The 19,764-nt window shown below is 42.2% G+C and overlaps 4 protein-coding genes and 1 pseudogene across 8 annotated transcripts; 4 read left to right on the top strand and 1 right to left on the bottom strand.

Annotated features, from left to right (window-relative positions):
- The first annotated feature begins 84 nt into the window (after positions 1-84).
- Positions 85-5,299, top strand: LOC100122186 (ATP-binding cassette sub-family F member 2). Of its 4 annotated transcripts, none has more exons than XM_016990153.3 (9): positions 85-338; positions 768-1,011; positions 1,895-2,298; positions 2,373-2,536; positions 2,619-2,846; positions 2,921-3,308; positions 3,399-3,590; positions 3,669-3,872; positions 3,951-5,299. In XM_016990153.3, the coding sequence occupies exons 2-9, from the start codon at positions 819-821 to the stop codon at positions 4,089-4,091; spliced, it is 1,914 nt and encodes a 637-aa protein (XP_016845642.1). In that variant the 5' UTR covers positions 85-338; positions 768-818; the 3' UTR covers positions 4,092-5,299. The 4 variants fall into 4 exon arrangements, with proteins under 4 accessions (XP_016845642.1, XP_016845643.1, XP_016845645.1 ...); XM_016990154.3 differs by having other exon boundaries at positions 772-1,011; positions 3,951-5,293; XM_016990156.3 differs by lacking the exon at positions 85-338 and adding an exon at positions 441-635 and having other exon boundaries at positions 772-1,011; positions 3,951-5,293.
- On the bottom strand, positions 4,695-5,832 carry LOC100678139 (annotated as a pseudogene).
- A 966-nt stretch (positions 5,833-6,798) lies between these two features.
- On the top strand, positions 6,799-8,096 carry LOC100679256. The gene is made up of 3 exons (XM_003423874.5): positions 6,799-7,220; positions 7,294-7,573; positions 7,646-8,096. Exons 1-3 carry the CDS (start codon positions 7,203-7,205, stop codon positions 8,005-8,007), a joined length of 660 nt encoding a protein of 219 aa, XP_003423922.1. The 5' UTR covers positions 6,799-7,202; the 3' UTR covers positions 8,008-8,096.
- Positions 8,097-8,956: 860 nt separating this feature from the next.
- On the top strand, positions 8,957-13,071 carry LOC103317796 (speckle-type POZ protein B-like). 2 transcript variants are annotated; one of them, XM_008217084.3, is made up of 3 exons: positions 8,957-9,916; positions 9,994-11,815; positions 11,903-13,071. In XM_008217084.3, exon 3 carries the CDS (start codon positions 11,940-11,942, stop codon positions 12,954-12,956), a length of 1,017 nt encoding a protein of 338 aa, XP_008215306.1. In that variant the 5' UTR covers positions 8,957-9,916; positions 9,994-11,815; positions 11,903-11,939; the 3' UTR covers positions 12,957-13,071. The 2 variants fall into 2 exon arrangements, with proteins under 2 accessions (XP_008215306.1, XP_008215305.1); XM_008217083.3 differs by lacking the exon at positions 8,957-9,916 and having other exon boundaries at positions 11,027-11,815; positions 11,899-13,071.
- On the top strand, positions 10,014-11,030 carry LOC100122144 (speckle-type POZ protein B). Its single transcript, XM_032602150.1, has one exon. It carries the CDS (start codon positions 10,014-10,016, stop codon positions 11,028-11,030), a length of 1,017 nt encoding a protein of 338 aa, XP_032458041.1.
- Positions 13,072-19,764: the final 6,693 nt, after the last annotated feature.

The raw sequence follows: 19,764 nt of genomic DNA, 5'->3' as shown, positions 1-19,764 counted from the left end.
GTCAGCAGATGGCAATAGAATCGGCTTCCAATAAGCTCGCGCATATTTCTATACTCAGCTACTCATTACTTGGAACTTGAATATCAAGGACTTTGGCGGGCGGCCGACGACGGAAAGTGACGCTGTAGCTCCGCAATCTGCCCCTCTTTCCCCGCCAACACTCGCGCTCACTCTCTCTCTCTCTCTCTCTTTCGCTGCGCTCAGTCCACAAGACACGAGCGCGCGCGTGGACGACTGGACGCGTGCTGCAGCATCAGCACGAGACTCGCATCGCCGCAGACCAGGCCAGCAGCCTTTTCACCCAGACGTCGACGCCGACGCTTGAAATACGAGGACGGGTAAGTGCAGTTTATCCTGCTATATATAACTCTCGCGCATACATAGTTGACACACACGCGACGATCATCTGATGCGGGAGTAATCGAACACGTGCACTGGCCGTGCGCGCAACCTTCCTTTTGACAGTCGACGTTCGTCGACGTTGTTCCCCGCTGGACACGCACTCCAGGAAACGCGATCTCCCGACGGAAGAATTTTCCGAGACTCGCGACAGTGCCGAACCTTCGACATCTGCTCCTAGAATCTTCGCGTGTCGGAGTCCCACCGTCTGCGCGAAATTAAGAAGCGACGACGCGGTACGGACGGACAGCAGCTAGTGCGAACCTAACCTAAAAACAGCGCGTTCTTTCCTTACGTAACGCATGCGAGACACCGCGCGCTCCAAAATTGGGAAAAGCTGCGCGAACTAATCTTGGGACTTCTTGTAGACAGGTATCCATCCGGAGATTAAGCTCGTAGTGGTAGCATAGTAGCGTAACATGCCGTCCGACGCCAAGAAGAAGCAGCAGCAGAAGAAGAAGGAGGCTGCGAAGGCAAGGCAATCCGGTAAGAAGCCCACGCAGACCGGACAGCGCAACGAGGAGGACGGCTCCATCAAGGAGGACAGCCCTACACCCGGACAGGATAGAAGACAGAACGGAACCAATGGAACCGTCGCGCTCAGTGAAGAGGGTGAGGTTTTATCAGCTGATACTGTTGTTCTTTTTTCTTGGTTTCTTTCAGAGCGAGACATGCCAATATAAGGGGAGAGGTTATAAATACACGCACTCTCGATGAGGTGCGGATCGGGCTTCTTTATGGTGCGCTGGAGGCTCGACTGGTTCTTTTTTCGTCGGCGGTTCTCCTTTTTCTTTTTTCCGGATCTTTGGAGAATCGCTCGTTTGTCGACGTTTTTCCTTACTGCTGCGGACGCTCACCAAGTGTGCGTCATCGTGGCGTCGCGGCATTGAGCTCCAGAACGTTTTACTTCGTGCGGCTTGCCAATCGTGACAATGGCTTTGTCATCATTGACAGCTAGTGGAAAGTAAATTTCCAGGCTTAAAATCATCGTTCGTTCAACTTTTTTTTGGTTTTATAAAATTGAGCGATGAAAAACTTGATGAGATTAGATTAGCATTTTTAATAATTTTTCCATCGATGCAATGACATGCAAGCTGTCTTGTGAGATTAGTAGAGCCTGAAGGAAAGCTGCTTCTGTGAAATTTACAGTTAAAGTGAAAGAGAGATCAATATAATCTACCCAGCACTACAGTTTTTATTGCTCCCTTTTTTGCTCTCTCTCTCTCTCTCTGATGTCCCCATTATTCAGACCAGATCCATGCTACGATCAACTAAAATATTTGGTGTCATAGACATGGATGATGAGAAATGCCAATTACAGTCACAAATTTAACAGCTTTAAAATAATGTTTCCGAGTAAACAAAGAGAAAGGAAATATTACCGGTTTCCATTAAAAGAGACTTTCTCCGCTCTCTCTTTCTCGCGATCAATCATAGATACAATTTCTAATAGACTTTATAAATAATAACGAAAAATCGTTCTTGCTTTCAACAGAAGCGCTGTGTGCGAAACTCGAGGCTGACGCCAGGCTGAACGCGGAGGCTCGCGCCTGCACGGGTTCGCTGGCCTCCCACCCGCGTAGTCGTGACATCAAGATCTCCAACTTCTCGGTCACCTTCCATGGCTGCGAGCTCATGCAGGACACGATGCTCGAGCTTAATTGTGGCCGGCGCTACGGTCTGCTCGGTCTCAACGGCTCCGGCAAGTCAACTCTGCTCTCGGTTCTTGGCAACCGCGAAGTACCCATCCCCGATGCCATCGACATCTTCCACCTGACCAGGGAGATGCCCGCCAGCAACAAAACTGCCCTGCAGTGCGTCATGGAGGTCGACGAGGAGCGAGTCAGACTCGAGAAACTCGCCGAGGAACTTGTCGACTGTCCCGAAGAGGACGCTCAGGTAAGATAGTTGTCGAATAATCAATGATTTCGTTATCGCGACTGATTTATTCAAAGTGCATTTAACATTTTCAGGAGCAACTCATGGACGTTTACGAAAGATTAGACGACATGAGCGCTGATACAGCGGAAGCGCGCGCCGCTGGTATACTGCACGGTCTTGGATTCACTTCCAAAATGCAGCAGACACCCACTAGAGATTTCTCAGGAGGTTGGAGAATGCGTATCGCTCTTGCTAGGTACGTCGCTATCTACTTAGTATTCTGCGTAGGTGTGAGGTCAATGAATAACTAGTATAAAGTATGTCTTTTCTTTGTCTAGAGCTCTGTACGTGAAACCGCATTTACTTCTACTCGATGAACCCACAAATCATCTTGATCTTGATGCCTGTGTATGGTTGGAAGAAGAGTTGAAGACGTATAAACGAATTTTAGTTATCATATCCCATTCGCAAGATTTCCTCAATGGTATCTGCACAAATATCATTCATCTTCACAAAAAGCAACTAAAGTATTATACTGGAAATTACGAGGCGTTCGTCAAGACGAGGTAAGCCGAATTGCATTTATAGCGCTGTACTCGCTTGGTCTTGTGCCAATTCAAACGTCATTGTTCGTTTGCAGGATGGAACTGTTGGAGAACCAGGCTAAGCAGTACAACTGGGAACAGGATCAAATCGCCCACATGAAGAATTACATTGCTCGATTTGGTCACGGTTCCGCCAAGTTGGCTCGTCAAGCTCAATCTAAGGAAAAGACTTTGGCAAAAATGGTTGCTCAAGGACTCACAGAAAAGGTTACGAGTGACAAAATTTTGAACTTCTATTTCCCATCATGTGGAACGATTCCGCCGCCCGTCATTATGGTCCAGAACGTTAGTTTCCGGTACAGTGACGATGGTCCTTGGATTTACAAAAATCTAGAATTCGGTATCGATTTAGATACTAGGCTGGCTCTTGTAGGTCCTAATGGAGCTGGTAAGAGTACTCTATTGAAGCTTCTGTATGGTGACGTAAGTATTAATAATTATTTTCTTATAAAATTCGTTAACAGTTAAAAAGGGACCTGTGATTATTTTAAAATTTGGGAATTGTGATTGTAGTTGGTGCCATCAAGCGGTATGATTAGAAAAAATAGCCATCTTCGAATTGGAAGGTATCATCAGCATTTGCACGAACTTCTTGATTTAGATATGTCTCCACTAGATTATATGATGAAAGCTTTCCCGGATGTCAAGGAACGCGAAGAGATGCGTAAAATCATTGGCCGATACGGATTAACGGGAAGACAGCAGGTACATACATTTATTTACTGATTATGTGACGATCTTTTAAACATGCTGTTTCAATAACACCACAAATTGATTTTCTAGGTCTGCCCTATCCGTCAATTGTCCGACGGACAAAGATGTCGCGTTGTGTTTGCATGGCTGGCCTGGCAAGTTCCTCATCTGCTGTTGATGGACGAACCTACGAATCACTTGGATATGGAAACCATTGACGCCTTAGCAGACGCAATCAATGAATTTGATGGTGGAATGGTGCTAGTTTCTCACGATTTCAGACTGATAAACCAGGTAAATGAAACTAAATCATGAAAGAATCGATTTTATAAAAATTTATTCAAATTATTAATCCAACGCGTACTATCTTAGGTGGCTGAAGAAATTTGGGTGTGTGAGAATGGAACTGTCACCAAATGGCAGGGCAATATTCTCGACTACAAGGAGCATCTGAAGACTAAGGTTCTCAAAGATAATCAAAAGCGCGCAAAGGACATGGGCCGACAGAAATAGTTCAATCGACGATTTTCGAATTCTTGCGACAAACAATGTAACCTTTCCACACACCTGAAGGATTGCCTCGAGATTTTAAATGAGAAAACTAAATGAAAATGATAAATTTAATGAACTTTCGCTGCTGTGTAGCGACAAGCTGATTCCAACAATAGCTAATTTATTAAACTAATATAAATAATTAAGTGCGATCTATACTGAGTGATTGCTGAATGTCGGTAACTTTCACAATTAATTTAGAAACGTGATAAAATTGGTTCGATCCAGTACATGGATGTGAAAAATAAAGTGAAAAAAAGTTGATTGCAATAATTAAAATAGTTACATTTTTATTTGAAAATTTTATATAATTGAACTTTGTCATAAAATATAACTGCACGAACTTTATAATAAAAATCATGTGTCAAGTGTATTACTGGTATAATACATACGATTTTTGGTGTCGAAAAAATAGATTAATTTTGATGGTGTGAAGCGACACCTTGAGATTCTGAAGAATCTCATAAAATTAAATACCTTTAATCACAAAAAAAATGACTAACTCCACATTGTAGAATATAATACTTGAAAAATCTATTTACACATCCGCAAATATTTTCTTTGTCAAATTCAATGCGAATATTGCGTAAAAATACTTCCGTCGTTCGGTAAAATACTATGAAAGTGTAACACGCCGTACGCCTCTCTATCTCGAAAATATTAAATCTGCATATATAATTTTAACAATAACAAATAACTGCTTATATAAAATACTGCTTAGAGATTACTGAAAAATATCTTAGAATCTAACTTTCACACCGGAGTGGAAGCCGGAATGGAACAGGCTGCCTCCTGGACCAGGGCCGCGTTTCTCAGTATCAGCAGATGCGAGTCTATGTCGTTGAGGGTCTGATCGATGAAGGTGAGCTTGCGAGCTTGGCTCTTGGGCACTCTGTGCTTTGTGACCAGAGCCAGGTGAGTGACAGCTAGAACGAGGGCCGCGACTCTTGCCGAGCCTTGCGTCCAGTGGCGGGTACATACTGCGAACCACGTCGTCGACTCGCGGCGGTATGCGCCTCGCGACCTGCAGCGAGGAAAATTAACGATTGTATACTCTTGTGACGAGTTGTTATTGTTGAAAGTAGTCGCGCGCGCAGTGATCACGATACATGAGAATTGTTTGTAACTGTGTAATAAATATTTTACATATCTTTGTCATTGAACAAAAAGTTGTATACGTTATTAATTTTTGCTTACATCGACTATTTCCAGAGGTACAGTGTTGCTCGTCGCGCCGTCCACCCACCTGCATAGAAAATCATACACTTTTCGTCATATCATCGTAGCTTCATAGATTGCATCTATCTCAACGCAGGAGAAAATTTTAAAGAACCTCTCAGCTCCAGCAAGCCACTCGCTGCTCTTCCAGGTGCTAGTATCAAGACCGAGACTAAACCCGTTGTCTCCTTCCAACAGATCGGAACTCATCTCCGGCGAGTTTTTTTGATTCTGCAAAATGGAGCAACATTAGAAACACGCGACGTAGGACGTAAACTGCAGCGAGATAATTACATAGTACCATCGATGCCTCCTCAAATAACGAGAAGTAGTAGTAGAGCTCCGACAAATATAGCAGCCAGAGCACCTAAAGCAACGGCGATCATGGTCTCTATTCCGGGAGAAGCAGCAGCCGCGGCGGCATTTGCCACCGGCACCGCTGGAGGGCTCATCACTTGGGACATCGAATGGCACCACCACCTGTTGCTACAGTACGACGCCCCCGCGCGTCACCGTTATCGACATTGTAAACTTTGTATACTCGACGTATGGATTCTTCTTTTTGTCTCAGACAGAGTGATAGACATTCGGACGCGAGGGGAACCTCCCCCTATTGCGCGTTTACGAGAGCACCTGACTTAGCAAGTAGGATTGTATAAAAGCGTGCATATGTAGTTAGACGGGCATTGTCTGCAAATGTAGTAGTGAACGTGCAGTTACCGGATGATACAATTAACAATGAGTCGAGCAGATTTCTGACTGAAGTCGATCTTGGTGCAGAACTGCTACAAGAGATGGAGTTATGAATACGTGTTTTCTCAGAGCGTAAAAGTACCGGGGAATAGAATTAATTGTTTATTAAAAGGTAGTTTTTTGGTTTGTTTCGTAAGCTTTTGCTTGTGCAATGGGTTTACAAAACGCAAATAATCAACGAGATATCCAAAAGATGCGAATCGTTCCAATTTCGTGCGCCGTAAACTTTTTTTATTTGTTTTAAATTAGAATTACGACGGGTGATTGTGGTAATCCGAAAGCGAGTTTTCTGTACTAATTTTCCGAAAATAGGTCGACTCTCGTCTTAACTTTATTCATGAGAAAACGAACAATCGGCAATAAAGCCATTACGCTACGCTTGTAATCTTAGCTCTTTCATTATGTGAAAAAGAAGCTTCTCGACTGGCACACAAGACTCTGCGGTGCATTTCCAAGTTTGAAAGAGAACTTCGCGCCTCTCTCGACGAAATTTCTACACCCACAAAAAACCATGCGCAACGTGAGAATCAACCGGCGAACGGTGATCCAATTTCACGCTCGTTTATATGTATATATGTGTATGTGTGCGCGCGTGTAACGCCTCGGTGGAAAACTTCCCGATGATTATCTTCGTCGCGGCGCTATTATACTTATAGCCCGCGAGAGAGAATTCGCTCCGGCGCGAAAGTACCGACTTTTTTTTTCTGTGTCTACTGGCTCTACGATTCTGACGTACACCGCCCGAGATTTAAAAGTCTCAATGCGAGTAGGCGAGCAAAAAAGGAGCGCTAAAAGTGCTTAATAGCGCGAAATGTTTTGGAATCGTAATCGTATATTTAGTTGTGCAGAGCTATTCGAACTTGGAAATACCGTTATGTCGTTTCTCGAATTGTTGAACCGCAGTGTGCGACGCTTTTTTTTTTCACGGCGATGAGAAAGCGGTTTCAATCGCGAATCGGTATCAAAAACACATCGTGGTACCTTATTCTGATTCGGAGTGAATCATAAAAACGCGGCTATGAGAGCGATTAGTCGTGCAGAAAGGTAAAGTCAATTAGTGACTCGATAACCATCGGTTTTAATCACTTTGCGTGCTGAATAATGAAGCATTTGGTGGCGGTAACTGATTTATTTGAATTATTGTTGTCATTTCCTTTGTGAACTGTAGAAATAATCAAGACATCCGTTACAGCTGTGTTTGAAAATTTTGATCTCTTTGGAATTGGCGAACTGTTTAAAAATCGATCCTCGGCTTGAACGGATAGATCGGTTTCTCGAGCAAGTCTACAAAATGCGGAGTCTTCGAGGTCTGGAGTCTCCTCTGCAAGAAAATGTAAACCCCTTCAATGATGGTGATGTCGCTAAAATGAATGAAATCGATTCGTCTAAATACGACAATGAATGGACGCAGAATTTGGAGTCTAATTATGGCGTTGAAAGCAAGTACGAAGAATTGGAACTAGAAATCGATAGTACGTTCTAAATCGACTGATTTTACATCAATATTTTATGGTAATTAATATCAAGTCATGTGATTGTTGAAGGTGAAGAAAAATCCAACAAAGCGACTGAAAAGATTCGCAAGCAGCCATTGAAATTCAAACCTAAATCCAAATTGAAAGACGACGACGACGAAGAGGAGAGCGACGACAACGACGAGAAGCAGCCCGAGATGGTACCGATTCCTCATCCGATTCCCGTAGTAGTACCGAAACTCATCCCTATGCCGATAATCATTCAGCATACATTTCCCTTTCCTATGTTTCCGTTTCCGATATCTCTGCCTAACATTCAAATGGATGGTTTAATGAATACAAATACCAACGATCAGCATACCGGAAACGCACATGAAACGCGCAGGTTTATGCCGAATGCTCATCATAGACAACCATATGTAGGCTTTTAAGACATAAATTTATTTGTGGATTATATTGACATAATTATGCTAGTTTTACGATTAACGTAATATAGTCTCAATAAAAATAACTGAAATCATATGATGATAATATAACTTTATAAATTACTACGACACCCAGAGAAAAAAACTTTATACCACGCTAACCTAAACCCTGGTAGAAGAATTAGCTTAGGCGTTGGCTTGCTTAGTAAGAATAACCTTATTTCTTTCGTTAAAAATAATCCAACTTTTAAGCGATTTTAAGCTTATAATGAGTTAATATGCGCGTCGAATGCGATCATAACCTATATAAAGTGCAGCGAAAGAGACAATAAATAAGAACTCCATAAATATTTATGGAAATAAGTCCAGTTGTAACATCAACGCTCCTTGAGGTACCTAGTGCCCAGGGTGAATAGTATCAACGTCATCTTCTGGAGTTTTGTGGCAATTTAATAGTAATTAAGTGAAATACGTTACTCACGGATTTCTGGGGCCACTGAGCATGGATACGGTGCTATACTCAAGATAATCCCAGGAGACGACGTTGATACTGTCTACCCTGGACACCAGGTACCTAGAAAGCCATTGTCGTCACTTTACTCGTATTTAGTGACCTCAAAAACCCCCAATCAATGAGTCTCGACGAAATATGTCGTTATTTTTCGTGTAACTCCAGGAGACGACGTTGATACTGCCAACCCTGGGCACCAGGTACCTCAGGGAGCGTTGCCGTCGCTACGTTCGTGTTCATCAACCTCGAAAACCTCCGAGTAACGAGTTTCGACTAATTATGTTTCAAATTCTAACAAAACTCCAGGAGACGACATTAATACTGTCTACCCTGGGCACCGGGTACTTCTGAGAGTATTGCCGTCGCGACATTCGTGTTCAGCGACCCCAAAAACCCCCTAATAACAAAACTCTACTTTCTCTCATCAATATTTACCGCGTTTTTTTGCTTTGCCGCATTATTATTTACATTTGAGGTTACGTATCTCTTCTTTAAAAACAATATGGGCAAAAATAACCTTATTCTTGCGTTAAAACGATGTCGCTTTTAGCCAATTATAACCCAATATTCTTGGCTTAGATAAGCTAATTCGACACTTACAAGCTTATTTTTGGGTTAAAATTGGTTGCGATTTCTACCAGGGAAAAATGCCAACTTTATTGTAGATTTTGTGGTTGTCGTGCTATAAAGTAGCGAAAATCGAGCAAGGTAGATAACCATTTGCACAACAGTGTCATAATATACCATAAGAGCAATGTATTTTATCCTAATTATTTATGTTCCGATTTTCGCCACCTCATTTGATTTACACGCGAAAGTGCTTGGCGCTAGTGTGACCTTACCAAGGCGAATTTCCTGTAGTAGAATACCGCGGGTGGGCGGTGGCCGTGGCTAAAAAAAGCGCAGTTCAAAACACACGTAGGTGGCGCTTCGATTTCGCAAAAAGGAAGGAAATTCGTTCGTCGGTTTTTGACGGCGTTCGACCGCGTATAATATTTTGTAACTTTCGGATAATGCCAACAGTAAAAACGTCTCTGTACAATCTTAACACGGTTAAACGCGTGCAATGTCATAGGTATGAGACGTTTCCGCTGTTGACGCTATCCAAAAGTTACCAGAATTTGTGCGCTATCGAACACCGACGAACGCGCTTATGTGGCCTGAGCCTATAGGTTATATACAATGATGAATCACCATTCAGCGTGCGCCTCTGAGTGCGTGTTCATACTTGCTTATCAGTCCTTTGTTTAAGCGCAGGAGTTATAACCTGTTGCATGACATTTGGCAGTTTCTTCAACACATCCTTATAGTATACTTCATAGTTCACATCATTTGGCAGCGTTTTGTTTCGTCCTGAAGAGTTTTTCGTGTCAAGTGAAGCCTCAGAAACACTCGAGACAAAAGGTAAGAATCGCATTTTTTTGTAGATACGCGAAAAACGGCTGTTTTTATCTAGATATTGATAATATCATTATTCGTAGATTGCTGTGAGGTTAGAAATATGGCAGTTGGAAAAGTCGACGCTGTTTTGTCATTGAAATGGGAGATTGAAAATTACTTGACGGTAAGCAGCGAAAAGAACGTCGGGGACTATTTGGAATCGCCGAAATTTCCGGCCGACGACGCGGACGGTGTCGAGTCTGTCGACGGTATCAGTTACAATAATATTCAATGGCACATGACTTTGTATCCAAAGGGAAAAACTGAAGAAGCTAATAATCATTTGTCGCTATTATTACATGCGAATGAAGAGATACGAGCAGTGGGTACTTTTATTATTTACAATAACTTCGGTCAAAAAGTATTCAATTACAGCATGAAGGAACACGTATTTGGCAAAACAGCTGACCACGCTTGGGGAAACGCAAAATGTTTATCACGAGATTTCATTGAAAATCCAGCAAATCGCATGTTAAATAACAAAAAATTGACGATCGTGTGCGAAATAAGAATTATGGAAATCATAAAGCAAAAAATAGATGACCCACTGCAACGACTTCGAGACAACTACGAGGCTCTTATCAACGACGAAAAATTTAGCGATGTAGCCCTTGTTTCGGACGGTAAAACCGTGAGAGCGCACAAGTGCATACTCGCTAAAAGAAGTCCAGTGTTTGCCGCCATGTTCGGCACCGAAATGAGGGAGACGATCGAGAACACCGTGGAGATCACCGATGTCAAGTATGACATTCTCGTGGAAATGATTCGCTTTGTTTACGCCGAGAAGGTCAATGATATCGATGCACTAGCGAGCGAACTTGCGGTCGCAGCCGACAAATATGCACTGGATGGACTGAAGAAATACTGCGAGCAGACGCTAATGAAGAATTTGTGCATCGGCAATGTCTTCGCTCGTCTTCAACTTGCCGACACACTTTTGATGGATAAGTTGAAGGAGAAAGCAATCAAATTGATGATTGAAAACGCGTGTTATATCTGTAGTAGACCGGAATTCGACTTGTTGTCTCGTAACATTGTACGCGAAGTATTTCAAAGTATGGCCAATAAGGACAATTAGCTGTTTATGTAGCATTATATTTAGCAGTGTAAGAAATTCAGTCGAGTCATTTTGAAGTTTTTTTTTATTTATAGTTTGTGTGAATCTCTATATTATACCAATTAAAGTGTTAATAAACTCATTCGATGTAATAATAGTTTTTTCAGTAAACGCGACATTTTATATCTGTCAAGCTAGAATCTCGCTAACATTTTTATACCCACCTTGTAATTCAATTATTTTTTCGATACAGTGTGCGCGAAAGCACATTTTCCGCCCCTGTATAAAAAAATAACGTACGTAAATAACGCGTATCGAAATATACCATTTGAAAACTTCATCCGATCAACGGGTAAATGATAAATGTCTGTCGTCACTGTGCTTTCGTCAGCATAAATGAACGTCACTCTCAGCCCTCCGGAATCTGCAAGCGAAGAAAATCCTCGAGGAAAACAGCGCGTCTTAAAAATCGGTTGTTTAAAAAACATCGACATGGAGTGCAAAACATTTTCACCTATTTGCCAGCGTACCCGGTACATTCCTGCGCATCTATGCGTATATAGATATACTAGCGATGTCTTGTGCACCCCCACGTCGCCAGCGCCTCTAGTGGCAAAACCGCCTTTGTCGGGGTGCAGCGTGGGTGCGCTTTTGCTTTCGCAGATGCAGTTCTAGTCTCATCTCCGACGTCGAAGAGTTTACCTGTTCGCTTGCCTCGGACGAGCACTTTTTCACCCGCGATTTTATAACGCGTCCTGCCGATTTTTCCTCACAATCAAGTCGAGCCTCGCGAAATTCAATTTGAGGTAAGAACCGAAATCTAGTAGATAATAATACTTACTTCTACAATATACTAAATTCAAATTGTTAATTCTGATAAATTCGTTAGATAGATTCGCAGATCGTTGTCATCAAGTGACCGCTTCAAAAATGTCTCTAACAGTCGTCGAGAAAGCCGACGCCACGTCGTTCACAGTCAAGTGGGAGCTCGAGTACCCGGTTTGCAGCCGGACGAAGGTTGGCAATTTCATCGAATCACCAAAATTCGCCGTCTACAGAAACAGCGATATCGAATGGTATCTGCGCTTGTATCCAAGGGGAGAAAGGGAAGAGTATCAAGATCAACTGTCGCTCTATCTTTACGCCAGCGCGGAGATCAGGGCGACGGCTGATTTGAGAATTTTGAACATCGACGGGGTGAAGGTGAAAAATTACATCATCGCCGAAAAAGTGTTCGGCAAAGCCAACAAGACGAGAGGAACTGGAAAAATGATGCCGTTCGATTACACGCGCGATCCAGCCAATCGCGTGCTAAACGCCGAGAACAAACTGACCGTCGAGTGCGAGATAACGTACAAGAGAAAAATCCGCGAAGTCGAAGACCTGGAGAACCACGGCCATCTGCCTCAGCTGCAAAGCGACTTGGAGGCTCTTTTCAACGATCCGAAATTCAGCGACGTTACCGTTATTTCCGAAGGCGCCAGCTTGAAACTGCACAAGAGCATTCTCGCGAAGAGAAGCTCGGTGTTCGCCGGGATGTTCGACGCAGAGATGAGGGAGACGCTCGAGAACGCGGTGGAGATCACCGATATCAAGTACGACGTTCTCGTCGAGATGTTTCGCTTCATTTACGCCGGAAAAGTCAACAATATCGACGCACTGGCGGGCGAACTCGCTGTAGCAGCTGACAAGTACGCGCTGGACGCGCTGAAGAAGAAGTGCGAGATGACGATGGTGAAGAATATAAGCGTCGCTAACGTCGTCTATGCTCTTCAATTGGCTGACAAACACTGCCTGGACGAGTTGAAGATGACGGCTATAGAATTCATGATCGCGAACGCGGCTGATGTCAGTACGAGAAAGGAGTTCAATTCGTTGTCTCGCGAGATCGTGCGAGAAGTTTTTAGTTATTTGCCGAAAATAAATAGTAATAACGTTCGCGTATGAGCGGAGCGTCGCTCTTGACTATACTACAGTTTAATTATTCTTTTAACATCGATTTTGTAAATTTTATACGAATAAATAAGCGAAAGTTTATTAAACGAACGTTGTGAATGATAAATTCTTTTAATGTCCGTAGTTTAAGTATACATCATTTTTACAAAGTGGGGAAAGCTGTTTACTGCGATTTACTTTTCGTAAGGTAAAACTGCAGTCCCTGCGTCTCAGGTATGAGGGATTATCCCCCCCCCCCACACCTTAATGACGGCTGTTCCGTCCCTTATAGAAATCTTGATCTACGGCGGATAATTTTCTGCGCTACCGCTGCGAGAGTCTCGGCCGTCCCTTTTCCAAACTGCGGCCTAAGCCCTACGCGTCCTATACAGTAATTTCATCTGCAGAGCATCGATATCTGCACGACAGCAGGAGGTCCCTTTTCCGACTGCGGGAGGATCTTATAAGCCTACGCGGTCTCCGCCTGTTTAAGATAATTTTACGTATACGCGCGAAAAAGGTGAGCGTTACGAAAGCTTCTAAGAAAAGAAAAAAAAAATCAACGTCCCTCTAACAATCAGTCGAACAAACATACGTACATATATCTAACGCAATATCGCACACACACACACACACACACACGTCTCGTATAAATTTCTCGCTCCTTTCATCACGATTATAATCAGACACATCCCATCGCACACGCGCATATTCGGCACATCGTCCTTCCTTATGTCACTTTTAGAGCCTCTTCTATTTATCCAGCAGTCGTCGCTCGGACACGCGCGCGATATAATTAAAAGATAAAAAAAAAAAAAAAATAAAAGAATCAAGCTGCCTCTCTCAAAGACGCGCACTTCAACTATACAGACATATCAGACCAGCAATAAAAATACGTACACACACTGATGTAGCGCGTCACGCTATGGACCAGGCATCAGAGAGACGCGACCGCCAAATAATCGCGCCGCCAAGGTGGACAAGGTTAAGAATATATCCTAAATCTAATGACTCGAGGTTTAGGCGCGCCGTAATTGCTGATGCGCGAGTATATATACAGAGATTCTTTTATGTGTGCGTCGTCTGCTTTCATTTTTTGGCGAAGGACGCGTGTGTATTATATATATATATATATATTTAGACGCGGATCATCATCCTTTTTACGAGACGCGCGCGCGGGGGCATTCGAGTTCATCTTGTGCGCGGAAAAAAATTTCGCGCAAAAAATTAGCGGTGTTAGAGAGAAGCGAGTAGGCTGGTTTTTATGAATTCTTCGATTTGAGGCTTTCGTAACGCGCATGACTCGATCGCTTTATGCTATAGACCTGCGAGGCTTTATGAATGAATGGATGCGGGTAAATAAAGACATAAATCGAGAGATAATGAATGTAGAGGTGTCTGATCTATCGGAATGTAACGACTGTCCCTGATGATGAGGATTGGCCCTGCGAGGTAAGAGTGTCAACTGTAACTTCATTGAAAAATACGAGTCGAGTATAGAGTAGTGGAATAAGTCGACGAATTTCTGCACCGGCTCAAAGAGGAAGCCATAAAAAATCCATTCTCTCGGAGAATTCCATCAACCCCACGTGGTCCATACGAATTCTATCGCCTTTCTGGCAAAAAAAAAAAAAAAAAAAAAAAAGAAAGAAAAAGATCTTCCTTTGCTTCGGCCTTGAAAATACTCGCCGATTCCGGCGATTAAATCGCATAACTGCGAGTCTCGAACAAAGTTGAGATCTAAGGCTTTGCAGGAGCGAACGCCTTTATATTATAAATAAGCGATGCGTTGTCGAGGAATTCACCTATAGAATCGAAAATCGTTGTTGCAAATACGCGGTGTATATTTTTAGGCGATGCTATTTTTACTCGAAATTCCTTTCGCCCGAGCACACAACATATCACCATTCGTCAGTCTCTAAATCGTTAATATATACAGTTACACCCGTATCACACACAGAAAGTCTCGCGAAAATCCATCCCAACCCATATGTAACACGAGACTCTCGCTTTCACACGCATACAGTATAGTGTACAAAGACGTTTGAATTAATGAAACGTATACGCGGAGTAGAACACGTTATTCCATTTTCGCTCTCGATTATCCCGCGCGGCGTAAACAGCGTTTCTTCCAGACGATATTACGCGAGAGAGAAAGATTCGGCCTTTCGCGCGGAGCAAACAGAGCGCTAATTGCGGCTTTCGCAAATGAGACGTTCTTCCTCTTTCTTCTTCTTCTTCTTCTTTGTTTTTTTTTTGCGCAAACCTTATGGGTTTCTCGGATCCGGTGAAGGTTTTCTGTTGGGACAAGAGAAATGGTATGTGCTTTATCGAAAGCGAACGTCTTGTTCCAGATGTTATACAAGAGAGAGAGAGAGAGGAGGGACTCGAATTTTGCCGTGTGATCAGATAATAGGGTACAACGTAGACTGGATTTTGAAATTCGCTTCTTCTTTTGAAATTGATCCTGTACACGTATACATATTGTAATTGTTTGATTAATGCCGCTTTATAACGAGCTGTAATGAAATGGCAAGGCTGTTTACGAGACGTATGCGTGATTTTTTAATTGAGCTTTCGTAATAGCGTATGTTTCGTGTAATTAAGCGTACAAAGCGTCGGAAACAAGAGTAATAAGATTCGTGTCATTAATCTTTCTCCCTACTCGAATATGTGAATGTGTCTTGCATATTTTCTAATAAATTTGATTAAATCAAAAGAGACGTCCACCGCATCTAACGATCCAATAACAAAGAGAAAAGGAGCTTATGTCTCTTCTCTCGGCTTACATACTCTCTGCATTTGAATTTTAAATTTAGAGCGGACGACTGCTTGAATTTCACCTGCCACTTCTCAGCTCTCTGATGCTCCTTGCGTCAAACTCATCTCGCGTGCGCTTATGGGACCGAGCTGTACTTTTTCAGTTTTATATTATTTTGTTTGCATATCAGAGTAGGAAGGAGCAGAAAAAATTCTGGATTTTTAATAATCTCAATTTTCCGACGTTTCGAACCTTGAGTTCATATTAAAATCAGGATATAAATTATCTTTACAGCAAAATCCATTCGAAAGAGATTCCGCACATCAGTCCATTTTTGGAGTAAACGACACTCGACCATCCTCATGATTAAACGTGGCTCTTGTGTATGCAGGTATACGATCGATTCATAAGCATACACACGACGGCACATAATTTATCGGCTTCCGACATTCGGCTTGAAAATTCCTATAAAAATTAACTGCTTCACGGCAAAAGCGCTCGCTAAATTTTATGTCGTTCGCGCATAGGAAAATAATCCGCTTACCACAGACGTCACCAATTTTTCATCGCGTATTTACAACGTAAAACTCGTCACAATCGAAAGGTCGACGATGCTCTAGCGCGACAGAACGAAATCGTTCTATTTCATCTCCAATCAACGACCACCATAACTCATTACCATTTCCAATTTCTCTCGACCTTCTCGCTCAGGGCAGCGCGCAAGTGCTTATCAAATATTCGGCCTCAAGCGCGCGCTGGACCGTGCCTATACATATATAGCCCATCTTCATCGACATCGTGTGTCCTATACGTTGCTAAATAGCGAATAAGCGCGTGTGCGTCTCTAATTAATTTGTAAGCCACAGGCGTCCTCGCCGCTTGACATTTATGGTCCTCGTGATCGATTTTTATGCAAGAAATTCGAGTGCGTGGATTTTTCGGTTTTGTGGTCTGTTTGGAAAAGGGAGTAGTAGTACGAGGCTAGTTTCACTTTGGTTTTCCGAGATTTTTTTTTTTTTTTTTTTTCAATTTGCGTGAGACGACAGCCGCTGCTATTATCATAATTGAAGCTTAATTTATACGCCGGTTCTTGTTGTGGAAAACTTAGCGAGCGTAATATTTATCAAAATTATGGAAACACAAAGTCTCTTAACGAAATCGCCAGAAGATATACGCTTCGAAGCGCTGGACGGATCAAAAAGATCGACAGCTCTCGGTTTCTAATTGACAGAAAAGCCGCGCAACGAAAGTCCATAACCGGTTCGCCTCTTTATGATCCTCCGCGCTTCGGACTCAATTATAGGCGGGAGAGCCGATTGTTCGATCGTCACGCTGCTGTTGCTCGAACTTTTTATGGAGGAAATATCGCGAAGATGGAATGAAATAACGCGCAGAGGTGAGCGGACTCTGGAGAAGGAGGAAAAAAATATTTGCGCAATTAGTCATGTCTTTGTGTATTTTTGAATTTGCCGCGTAAGAGCTGAAATTATATATATATATATATATATATATATATATATATATATATATATATATAATTTTTATTGTAGCCCGTGTCCATCGATGCGTTTTTATTTTTGATCGCGTTGTACATTTCTAGGTCCTAATTTGGACGATAATGGTCAGACGGCCGATGCGTGCGTATATTAGGTGCAATTTTTTGCTTTCGCAAGGAGAAAGCTTATATAGGTAGAAGATCCTCGCGACTGACCTTTTCGTCCGATGCTTGTATTGTATTATCCTATAGAGAAACGAAGGTACTTTGACGTAACAATGCCATTTTATGCATCGTTGAGCAATACACGCACTTACGCGTAGTTTATCGAGTACAACAGCCAACACCGCGAATGGAAGTATATATATATATATATAATATCAACTGGAGGTATGCGCGAGTCTATGCAAATTTTGCATTTTATAAATCAGTTCCCGATAATACACACAAAGCTGAAAGCGAGCCTAGTTCCATTGGCAAAGCGCGTTAAATTACGCAACGGGCTTTGCCAAAGTTTAAATTGCATTTACCGAAGCAGTAGTAGTCGAGCTAGATTTTAGAGCGGGTAGATTATACGCTGTATCGCTATTTGCAACGCGAACGATTACGCGTGTTTTGCTTGCGGTGATGCAGGTTACGATAAGCCCCGGAGAGAGAATGAGCGCGTGCAGATCAGAAAAATTTGAATATTTGGAAATTTTTTAAAACTTTTTATTTTCTCACGCAATTTGCTAATTGCCAAGCGGTTGGTCAATATTTGCTCTAGCAGTGTTTTATAATAATTCGATTATGTAGATGTAAACAAAGGTAAGCGTATGCACAATACTAATTATTTTTATATCTCGATACGAGATATATTTAAAACTATTACGAAATATATCGGAAGCAAAAAACTCATTCGGATGAGGTCAAAGCGCTGTGTGGTGTGTCCAAAAAGTGAATATCTTATGGAGAAGATGAAGCTGCATAGTATATAGAAAGATCGAATTCTTCGACTGTCGAAGGACGATCTAGAAAGAAAGAAGAGACCGGTAGCGCTTCACGAAATCGAAACTTGTCACGGCCTATAGCTATATGTCTAATATATAGTGAAGCAAGAATTTTCACCGATTTTATCGCGCGCGTGCGGCAGTGGAATTTAACGTCGAATCGAAATCGACGGAGGACAGGAAATTCGCCTATGTGACACGATTCATGCAAATTATACGCTCTTATCAGCGATCTTTTAATATATAACGTATGGTATACGTAATGGATTTCAAAAATTTGATTTAACGTGTCGCTTAAAATGACTAATAGAAGCCGAGTATAGCTTCGATGATGAGGGAAAGGCGATGGGACCGCTTATTTGCGGTCTTCCGAAATAGGCTGAAAGTTGTGATTTCTTAGATAAAATGTTTGATCTGATAACGTCTGAATTTATCAATATTGTGGAATAGGAAGAATTTTACACATGCATATTGATTATACCAAGATTTTCAACATATCCTACACGCATGTTAAATAGTTTTTTTTTTTTTTTCATCGAATATAGTTAATTTACGAGTTTAGAATTTAAATCTTAAAAATGGAAAATTTCGTTCCTCGTAATCGCACGACCAAATCCTACAATCATACGTGTTACGAAAATATAACATGGGGTGACGGACGCGGTTGAGATTTTCCGGAACCAGTGTCCTGCGGTAATAAGATCCTTCATTATCCGTCATTAAATCACTTTCAAGTAACTCGATGCAGCGTCTGGTTAAGCGTATAGCCTAAAACCAGAGAAATTTGCATAAATCGTTCTCGTTTTCGCTGTACACGTATATACGAGTATAAAGTTTATAAGAGAGCAGCGATGCATAATATTCAAATCCATGATTTACAACTTCTCCGGTGTGATACACGTAAAACTAGATGATGGTGAAACCATTTTTTTTTTTTTTTCACAGAGAAGTCGATGAGTGCTGCGTCGATGCAATTTCCTGTTGGCCAGAGATTTATTTTTACGAAATTCCGTCGGATGCCATCTGATCGAAAACAGATAAACTTTTTTGAAGTCTAGCGGGTTACTTTACTGCTTCCACGGACGTAAGTTCGTTTCTTTTTTCTTCAAGTTTTACGAAGTTTCGTGATTTTATTTAAACGATACAATAATAAACAAACAATTTTTTTCGCACGTTCGCTCGAAACTTCAGGTTCGATTAAACAAAACATTTTAGAGTAATCCAACACAGCAATACAAAGACACGACATTAAGCAAAGGTCACTGAAACACCTCCAGACAATAAACAACAGCCGAATCTCCTCAATGACCACCTCTACACACAGAGAAGCATCAACAGTTCATAAGTCCAATCCGAAAAATCTCCCATCCCAGGCCTCGAGAAGGGGGAAAAATCCACTGTTTCGGTACACGGGAAGCAGCTTCGCCCGAATATACATCTAGTTCTCGTCAATGCCACGCGTTTCGAGTGAGAAAGAGAGAGAGAGAGAGAGAGAGAGAGAGAGAGAGAGAGAGAGAGAGAGAGAGAGAAAGACCCCATCCGATTGCGAAAGAGCCGGAGAGGAGCCATCACAGG

Source organism: Nasonia vitripennis, chromosome 1 (assembly GCF_009193385.2).
Source record: "Nasonia vitripennis strain AsymCx chromosome 1, Nvit_psr_1.1, whole genome shotgun sequence".
Lineage (NCBI taxonomy): Eukaryota > Metazoa > Arthropoda > Insecta > Hymenoptera > Pteromalidae > Nasonia > Nasonia vitripennis.
Note: the sequence above shows the minus strand (reverse complement) of the source record. Positions and strands in the feature narration are given on the sequence as shown.

Bases quoted from the DNA above. Each gene is read 5' to 3' on its own strand.
- LOC100122186 (XM_016990153.3), top strand. From the start codon at position 819: ATGCCGTCCGACGCCAAGAAGAAGCAGCAGCAGAAGAAGAAGGAGGCT. The intron at 2,537-2,618 runs GTACGTCGCTAT...TTCTTTGTCTAG, and splicing joins ATGCGTATCGCTCTTGCTAG to AGCTCTGTACGTGAAACCGC. The intron at 3,309-3,398 runs GTAAGTATTAAT...TTGTGATTGTAG, and splicing joins TGAAGCTTCTGTATGGTGAC to TTGGTGCCATCAAGCGGTAT.
- LOC100679256 (XM_003423874.5), top strand. The intron at 7,574-7,645 runs GTACGTTCTAAA...TGATTGTTGAAG, and splicing joins ATTGGAACTAGAAATCGATA to GTGAAGAAAAATCCAACAAA.
- LOC100122144 (XM_032602150.1), top strand. From the start codon at position 10,014: ATGGCAGTTGGAAAAGTCGACGCTGTTTTGTCATTGAAATGGGAGATT.
- LOC103317796 (XM_008217084.3), top strand. From the start codon at position 11,940: ATGTCTCTAACAGTCGTCGAGAAAGCCGACGCCACGTCGTTCACAGTC.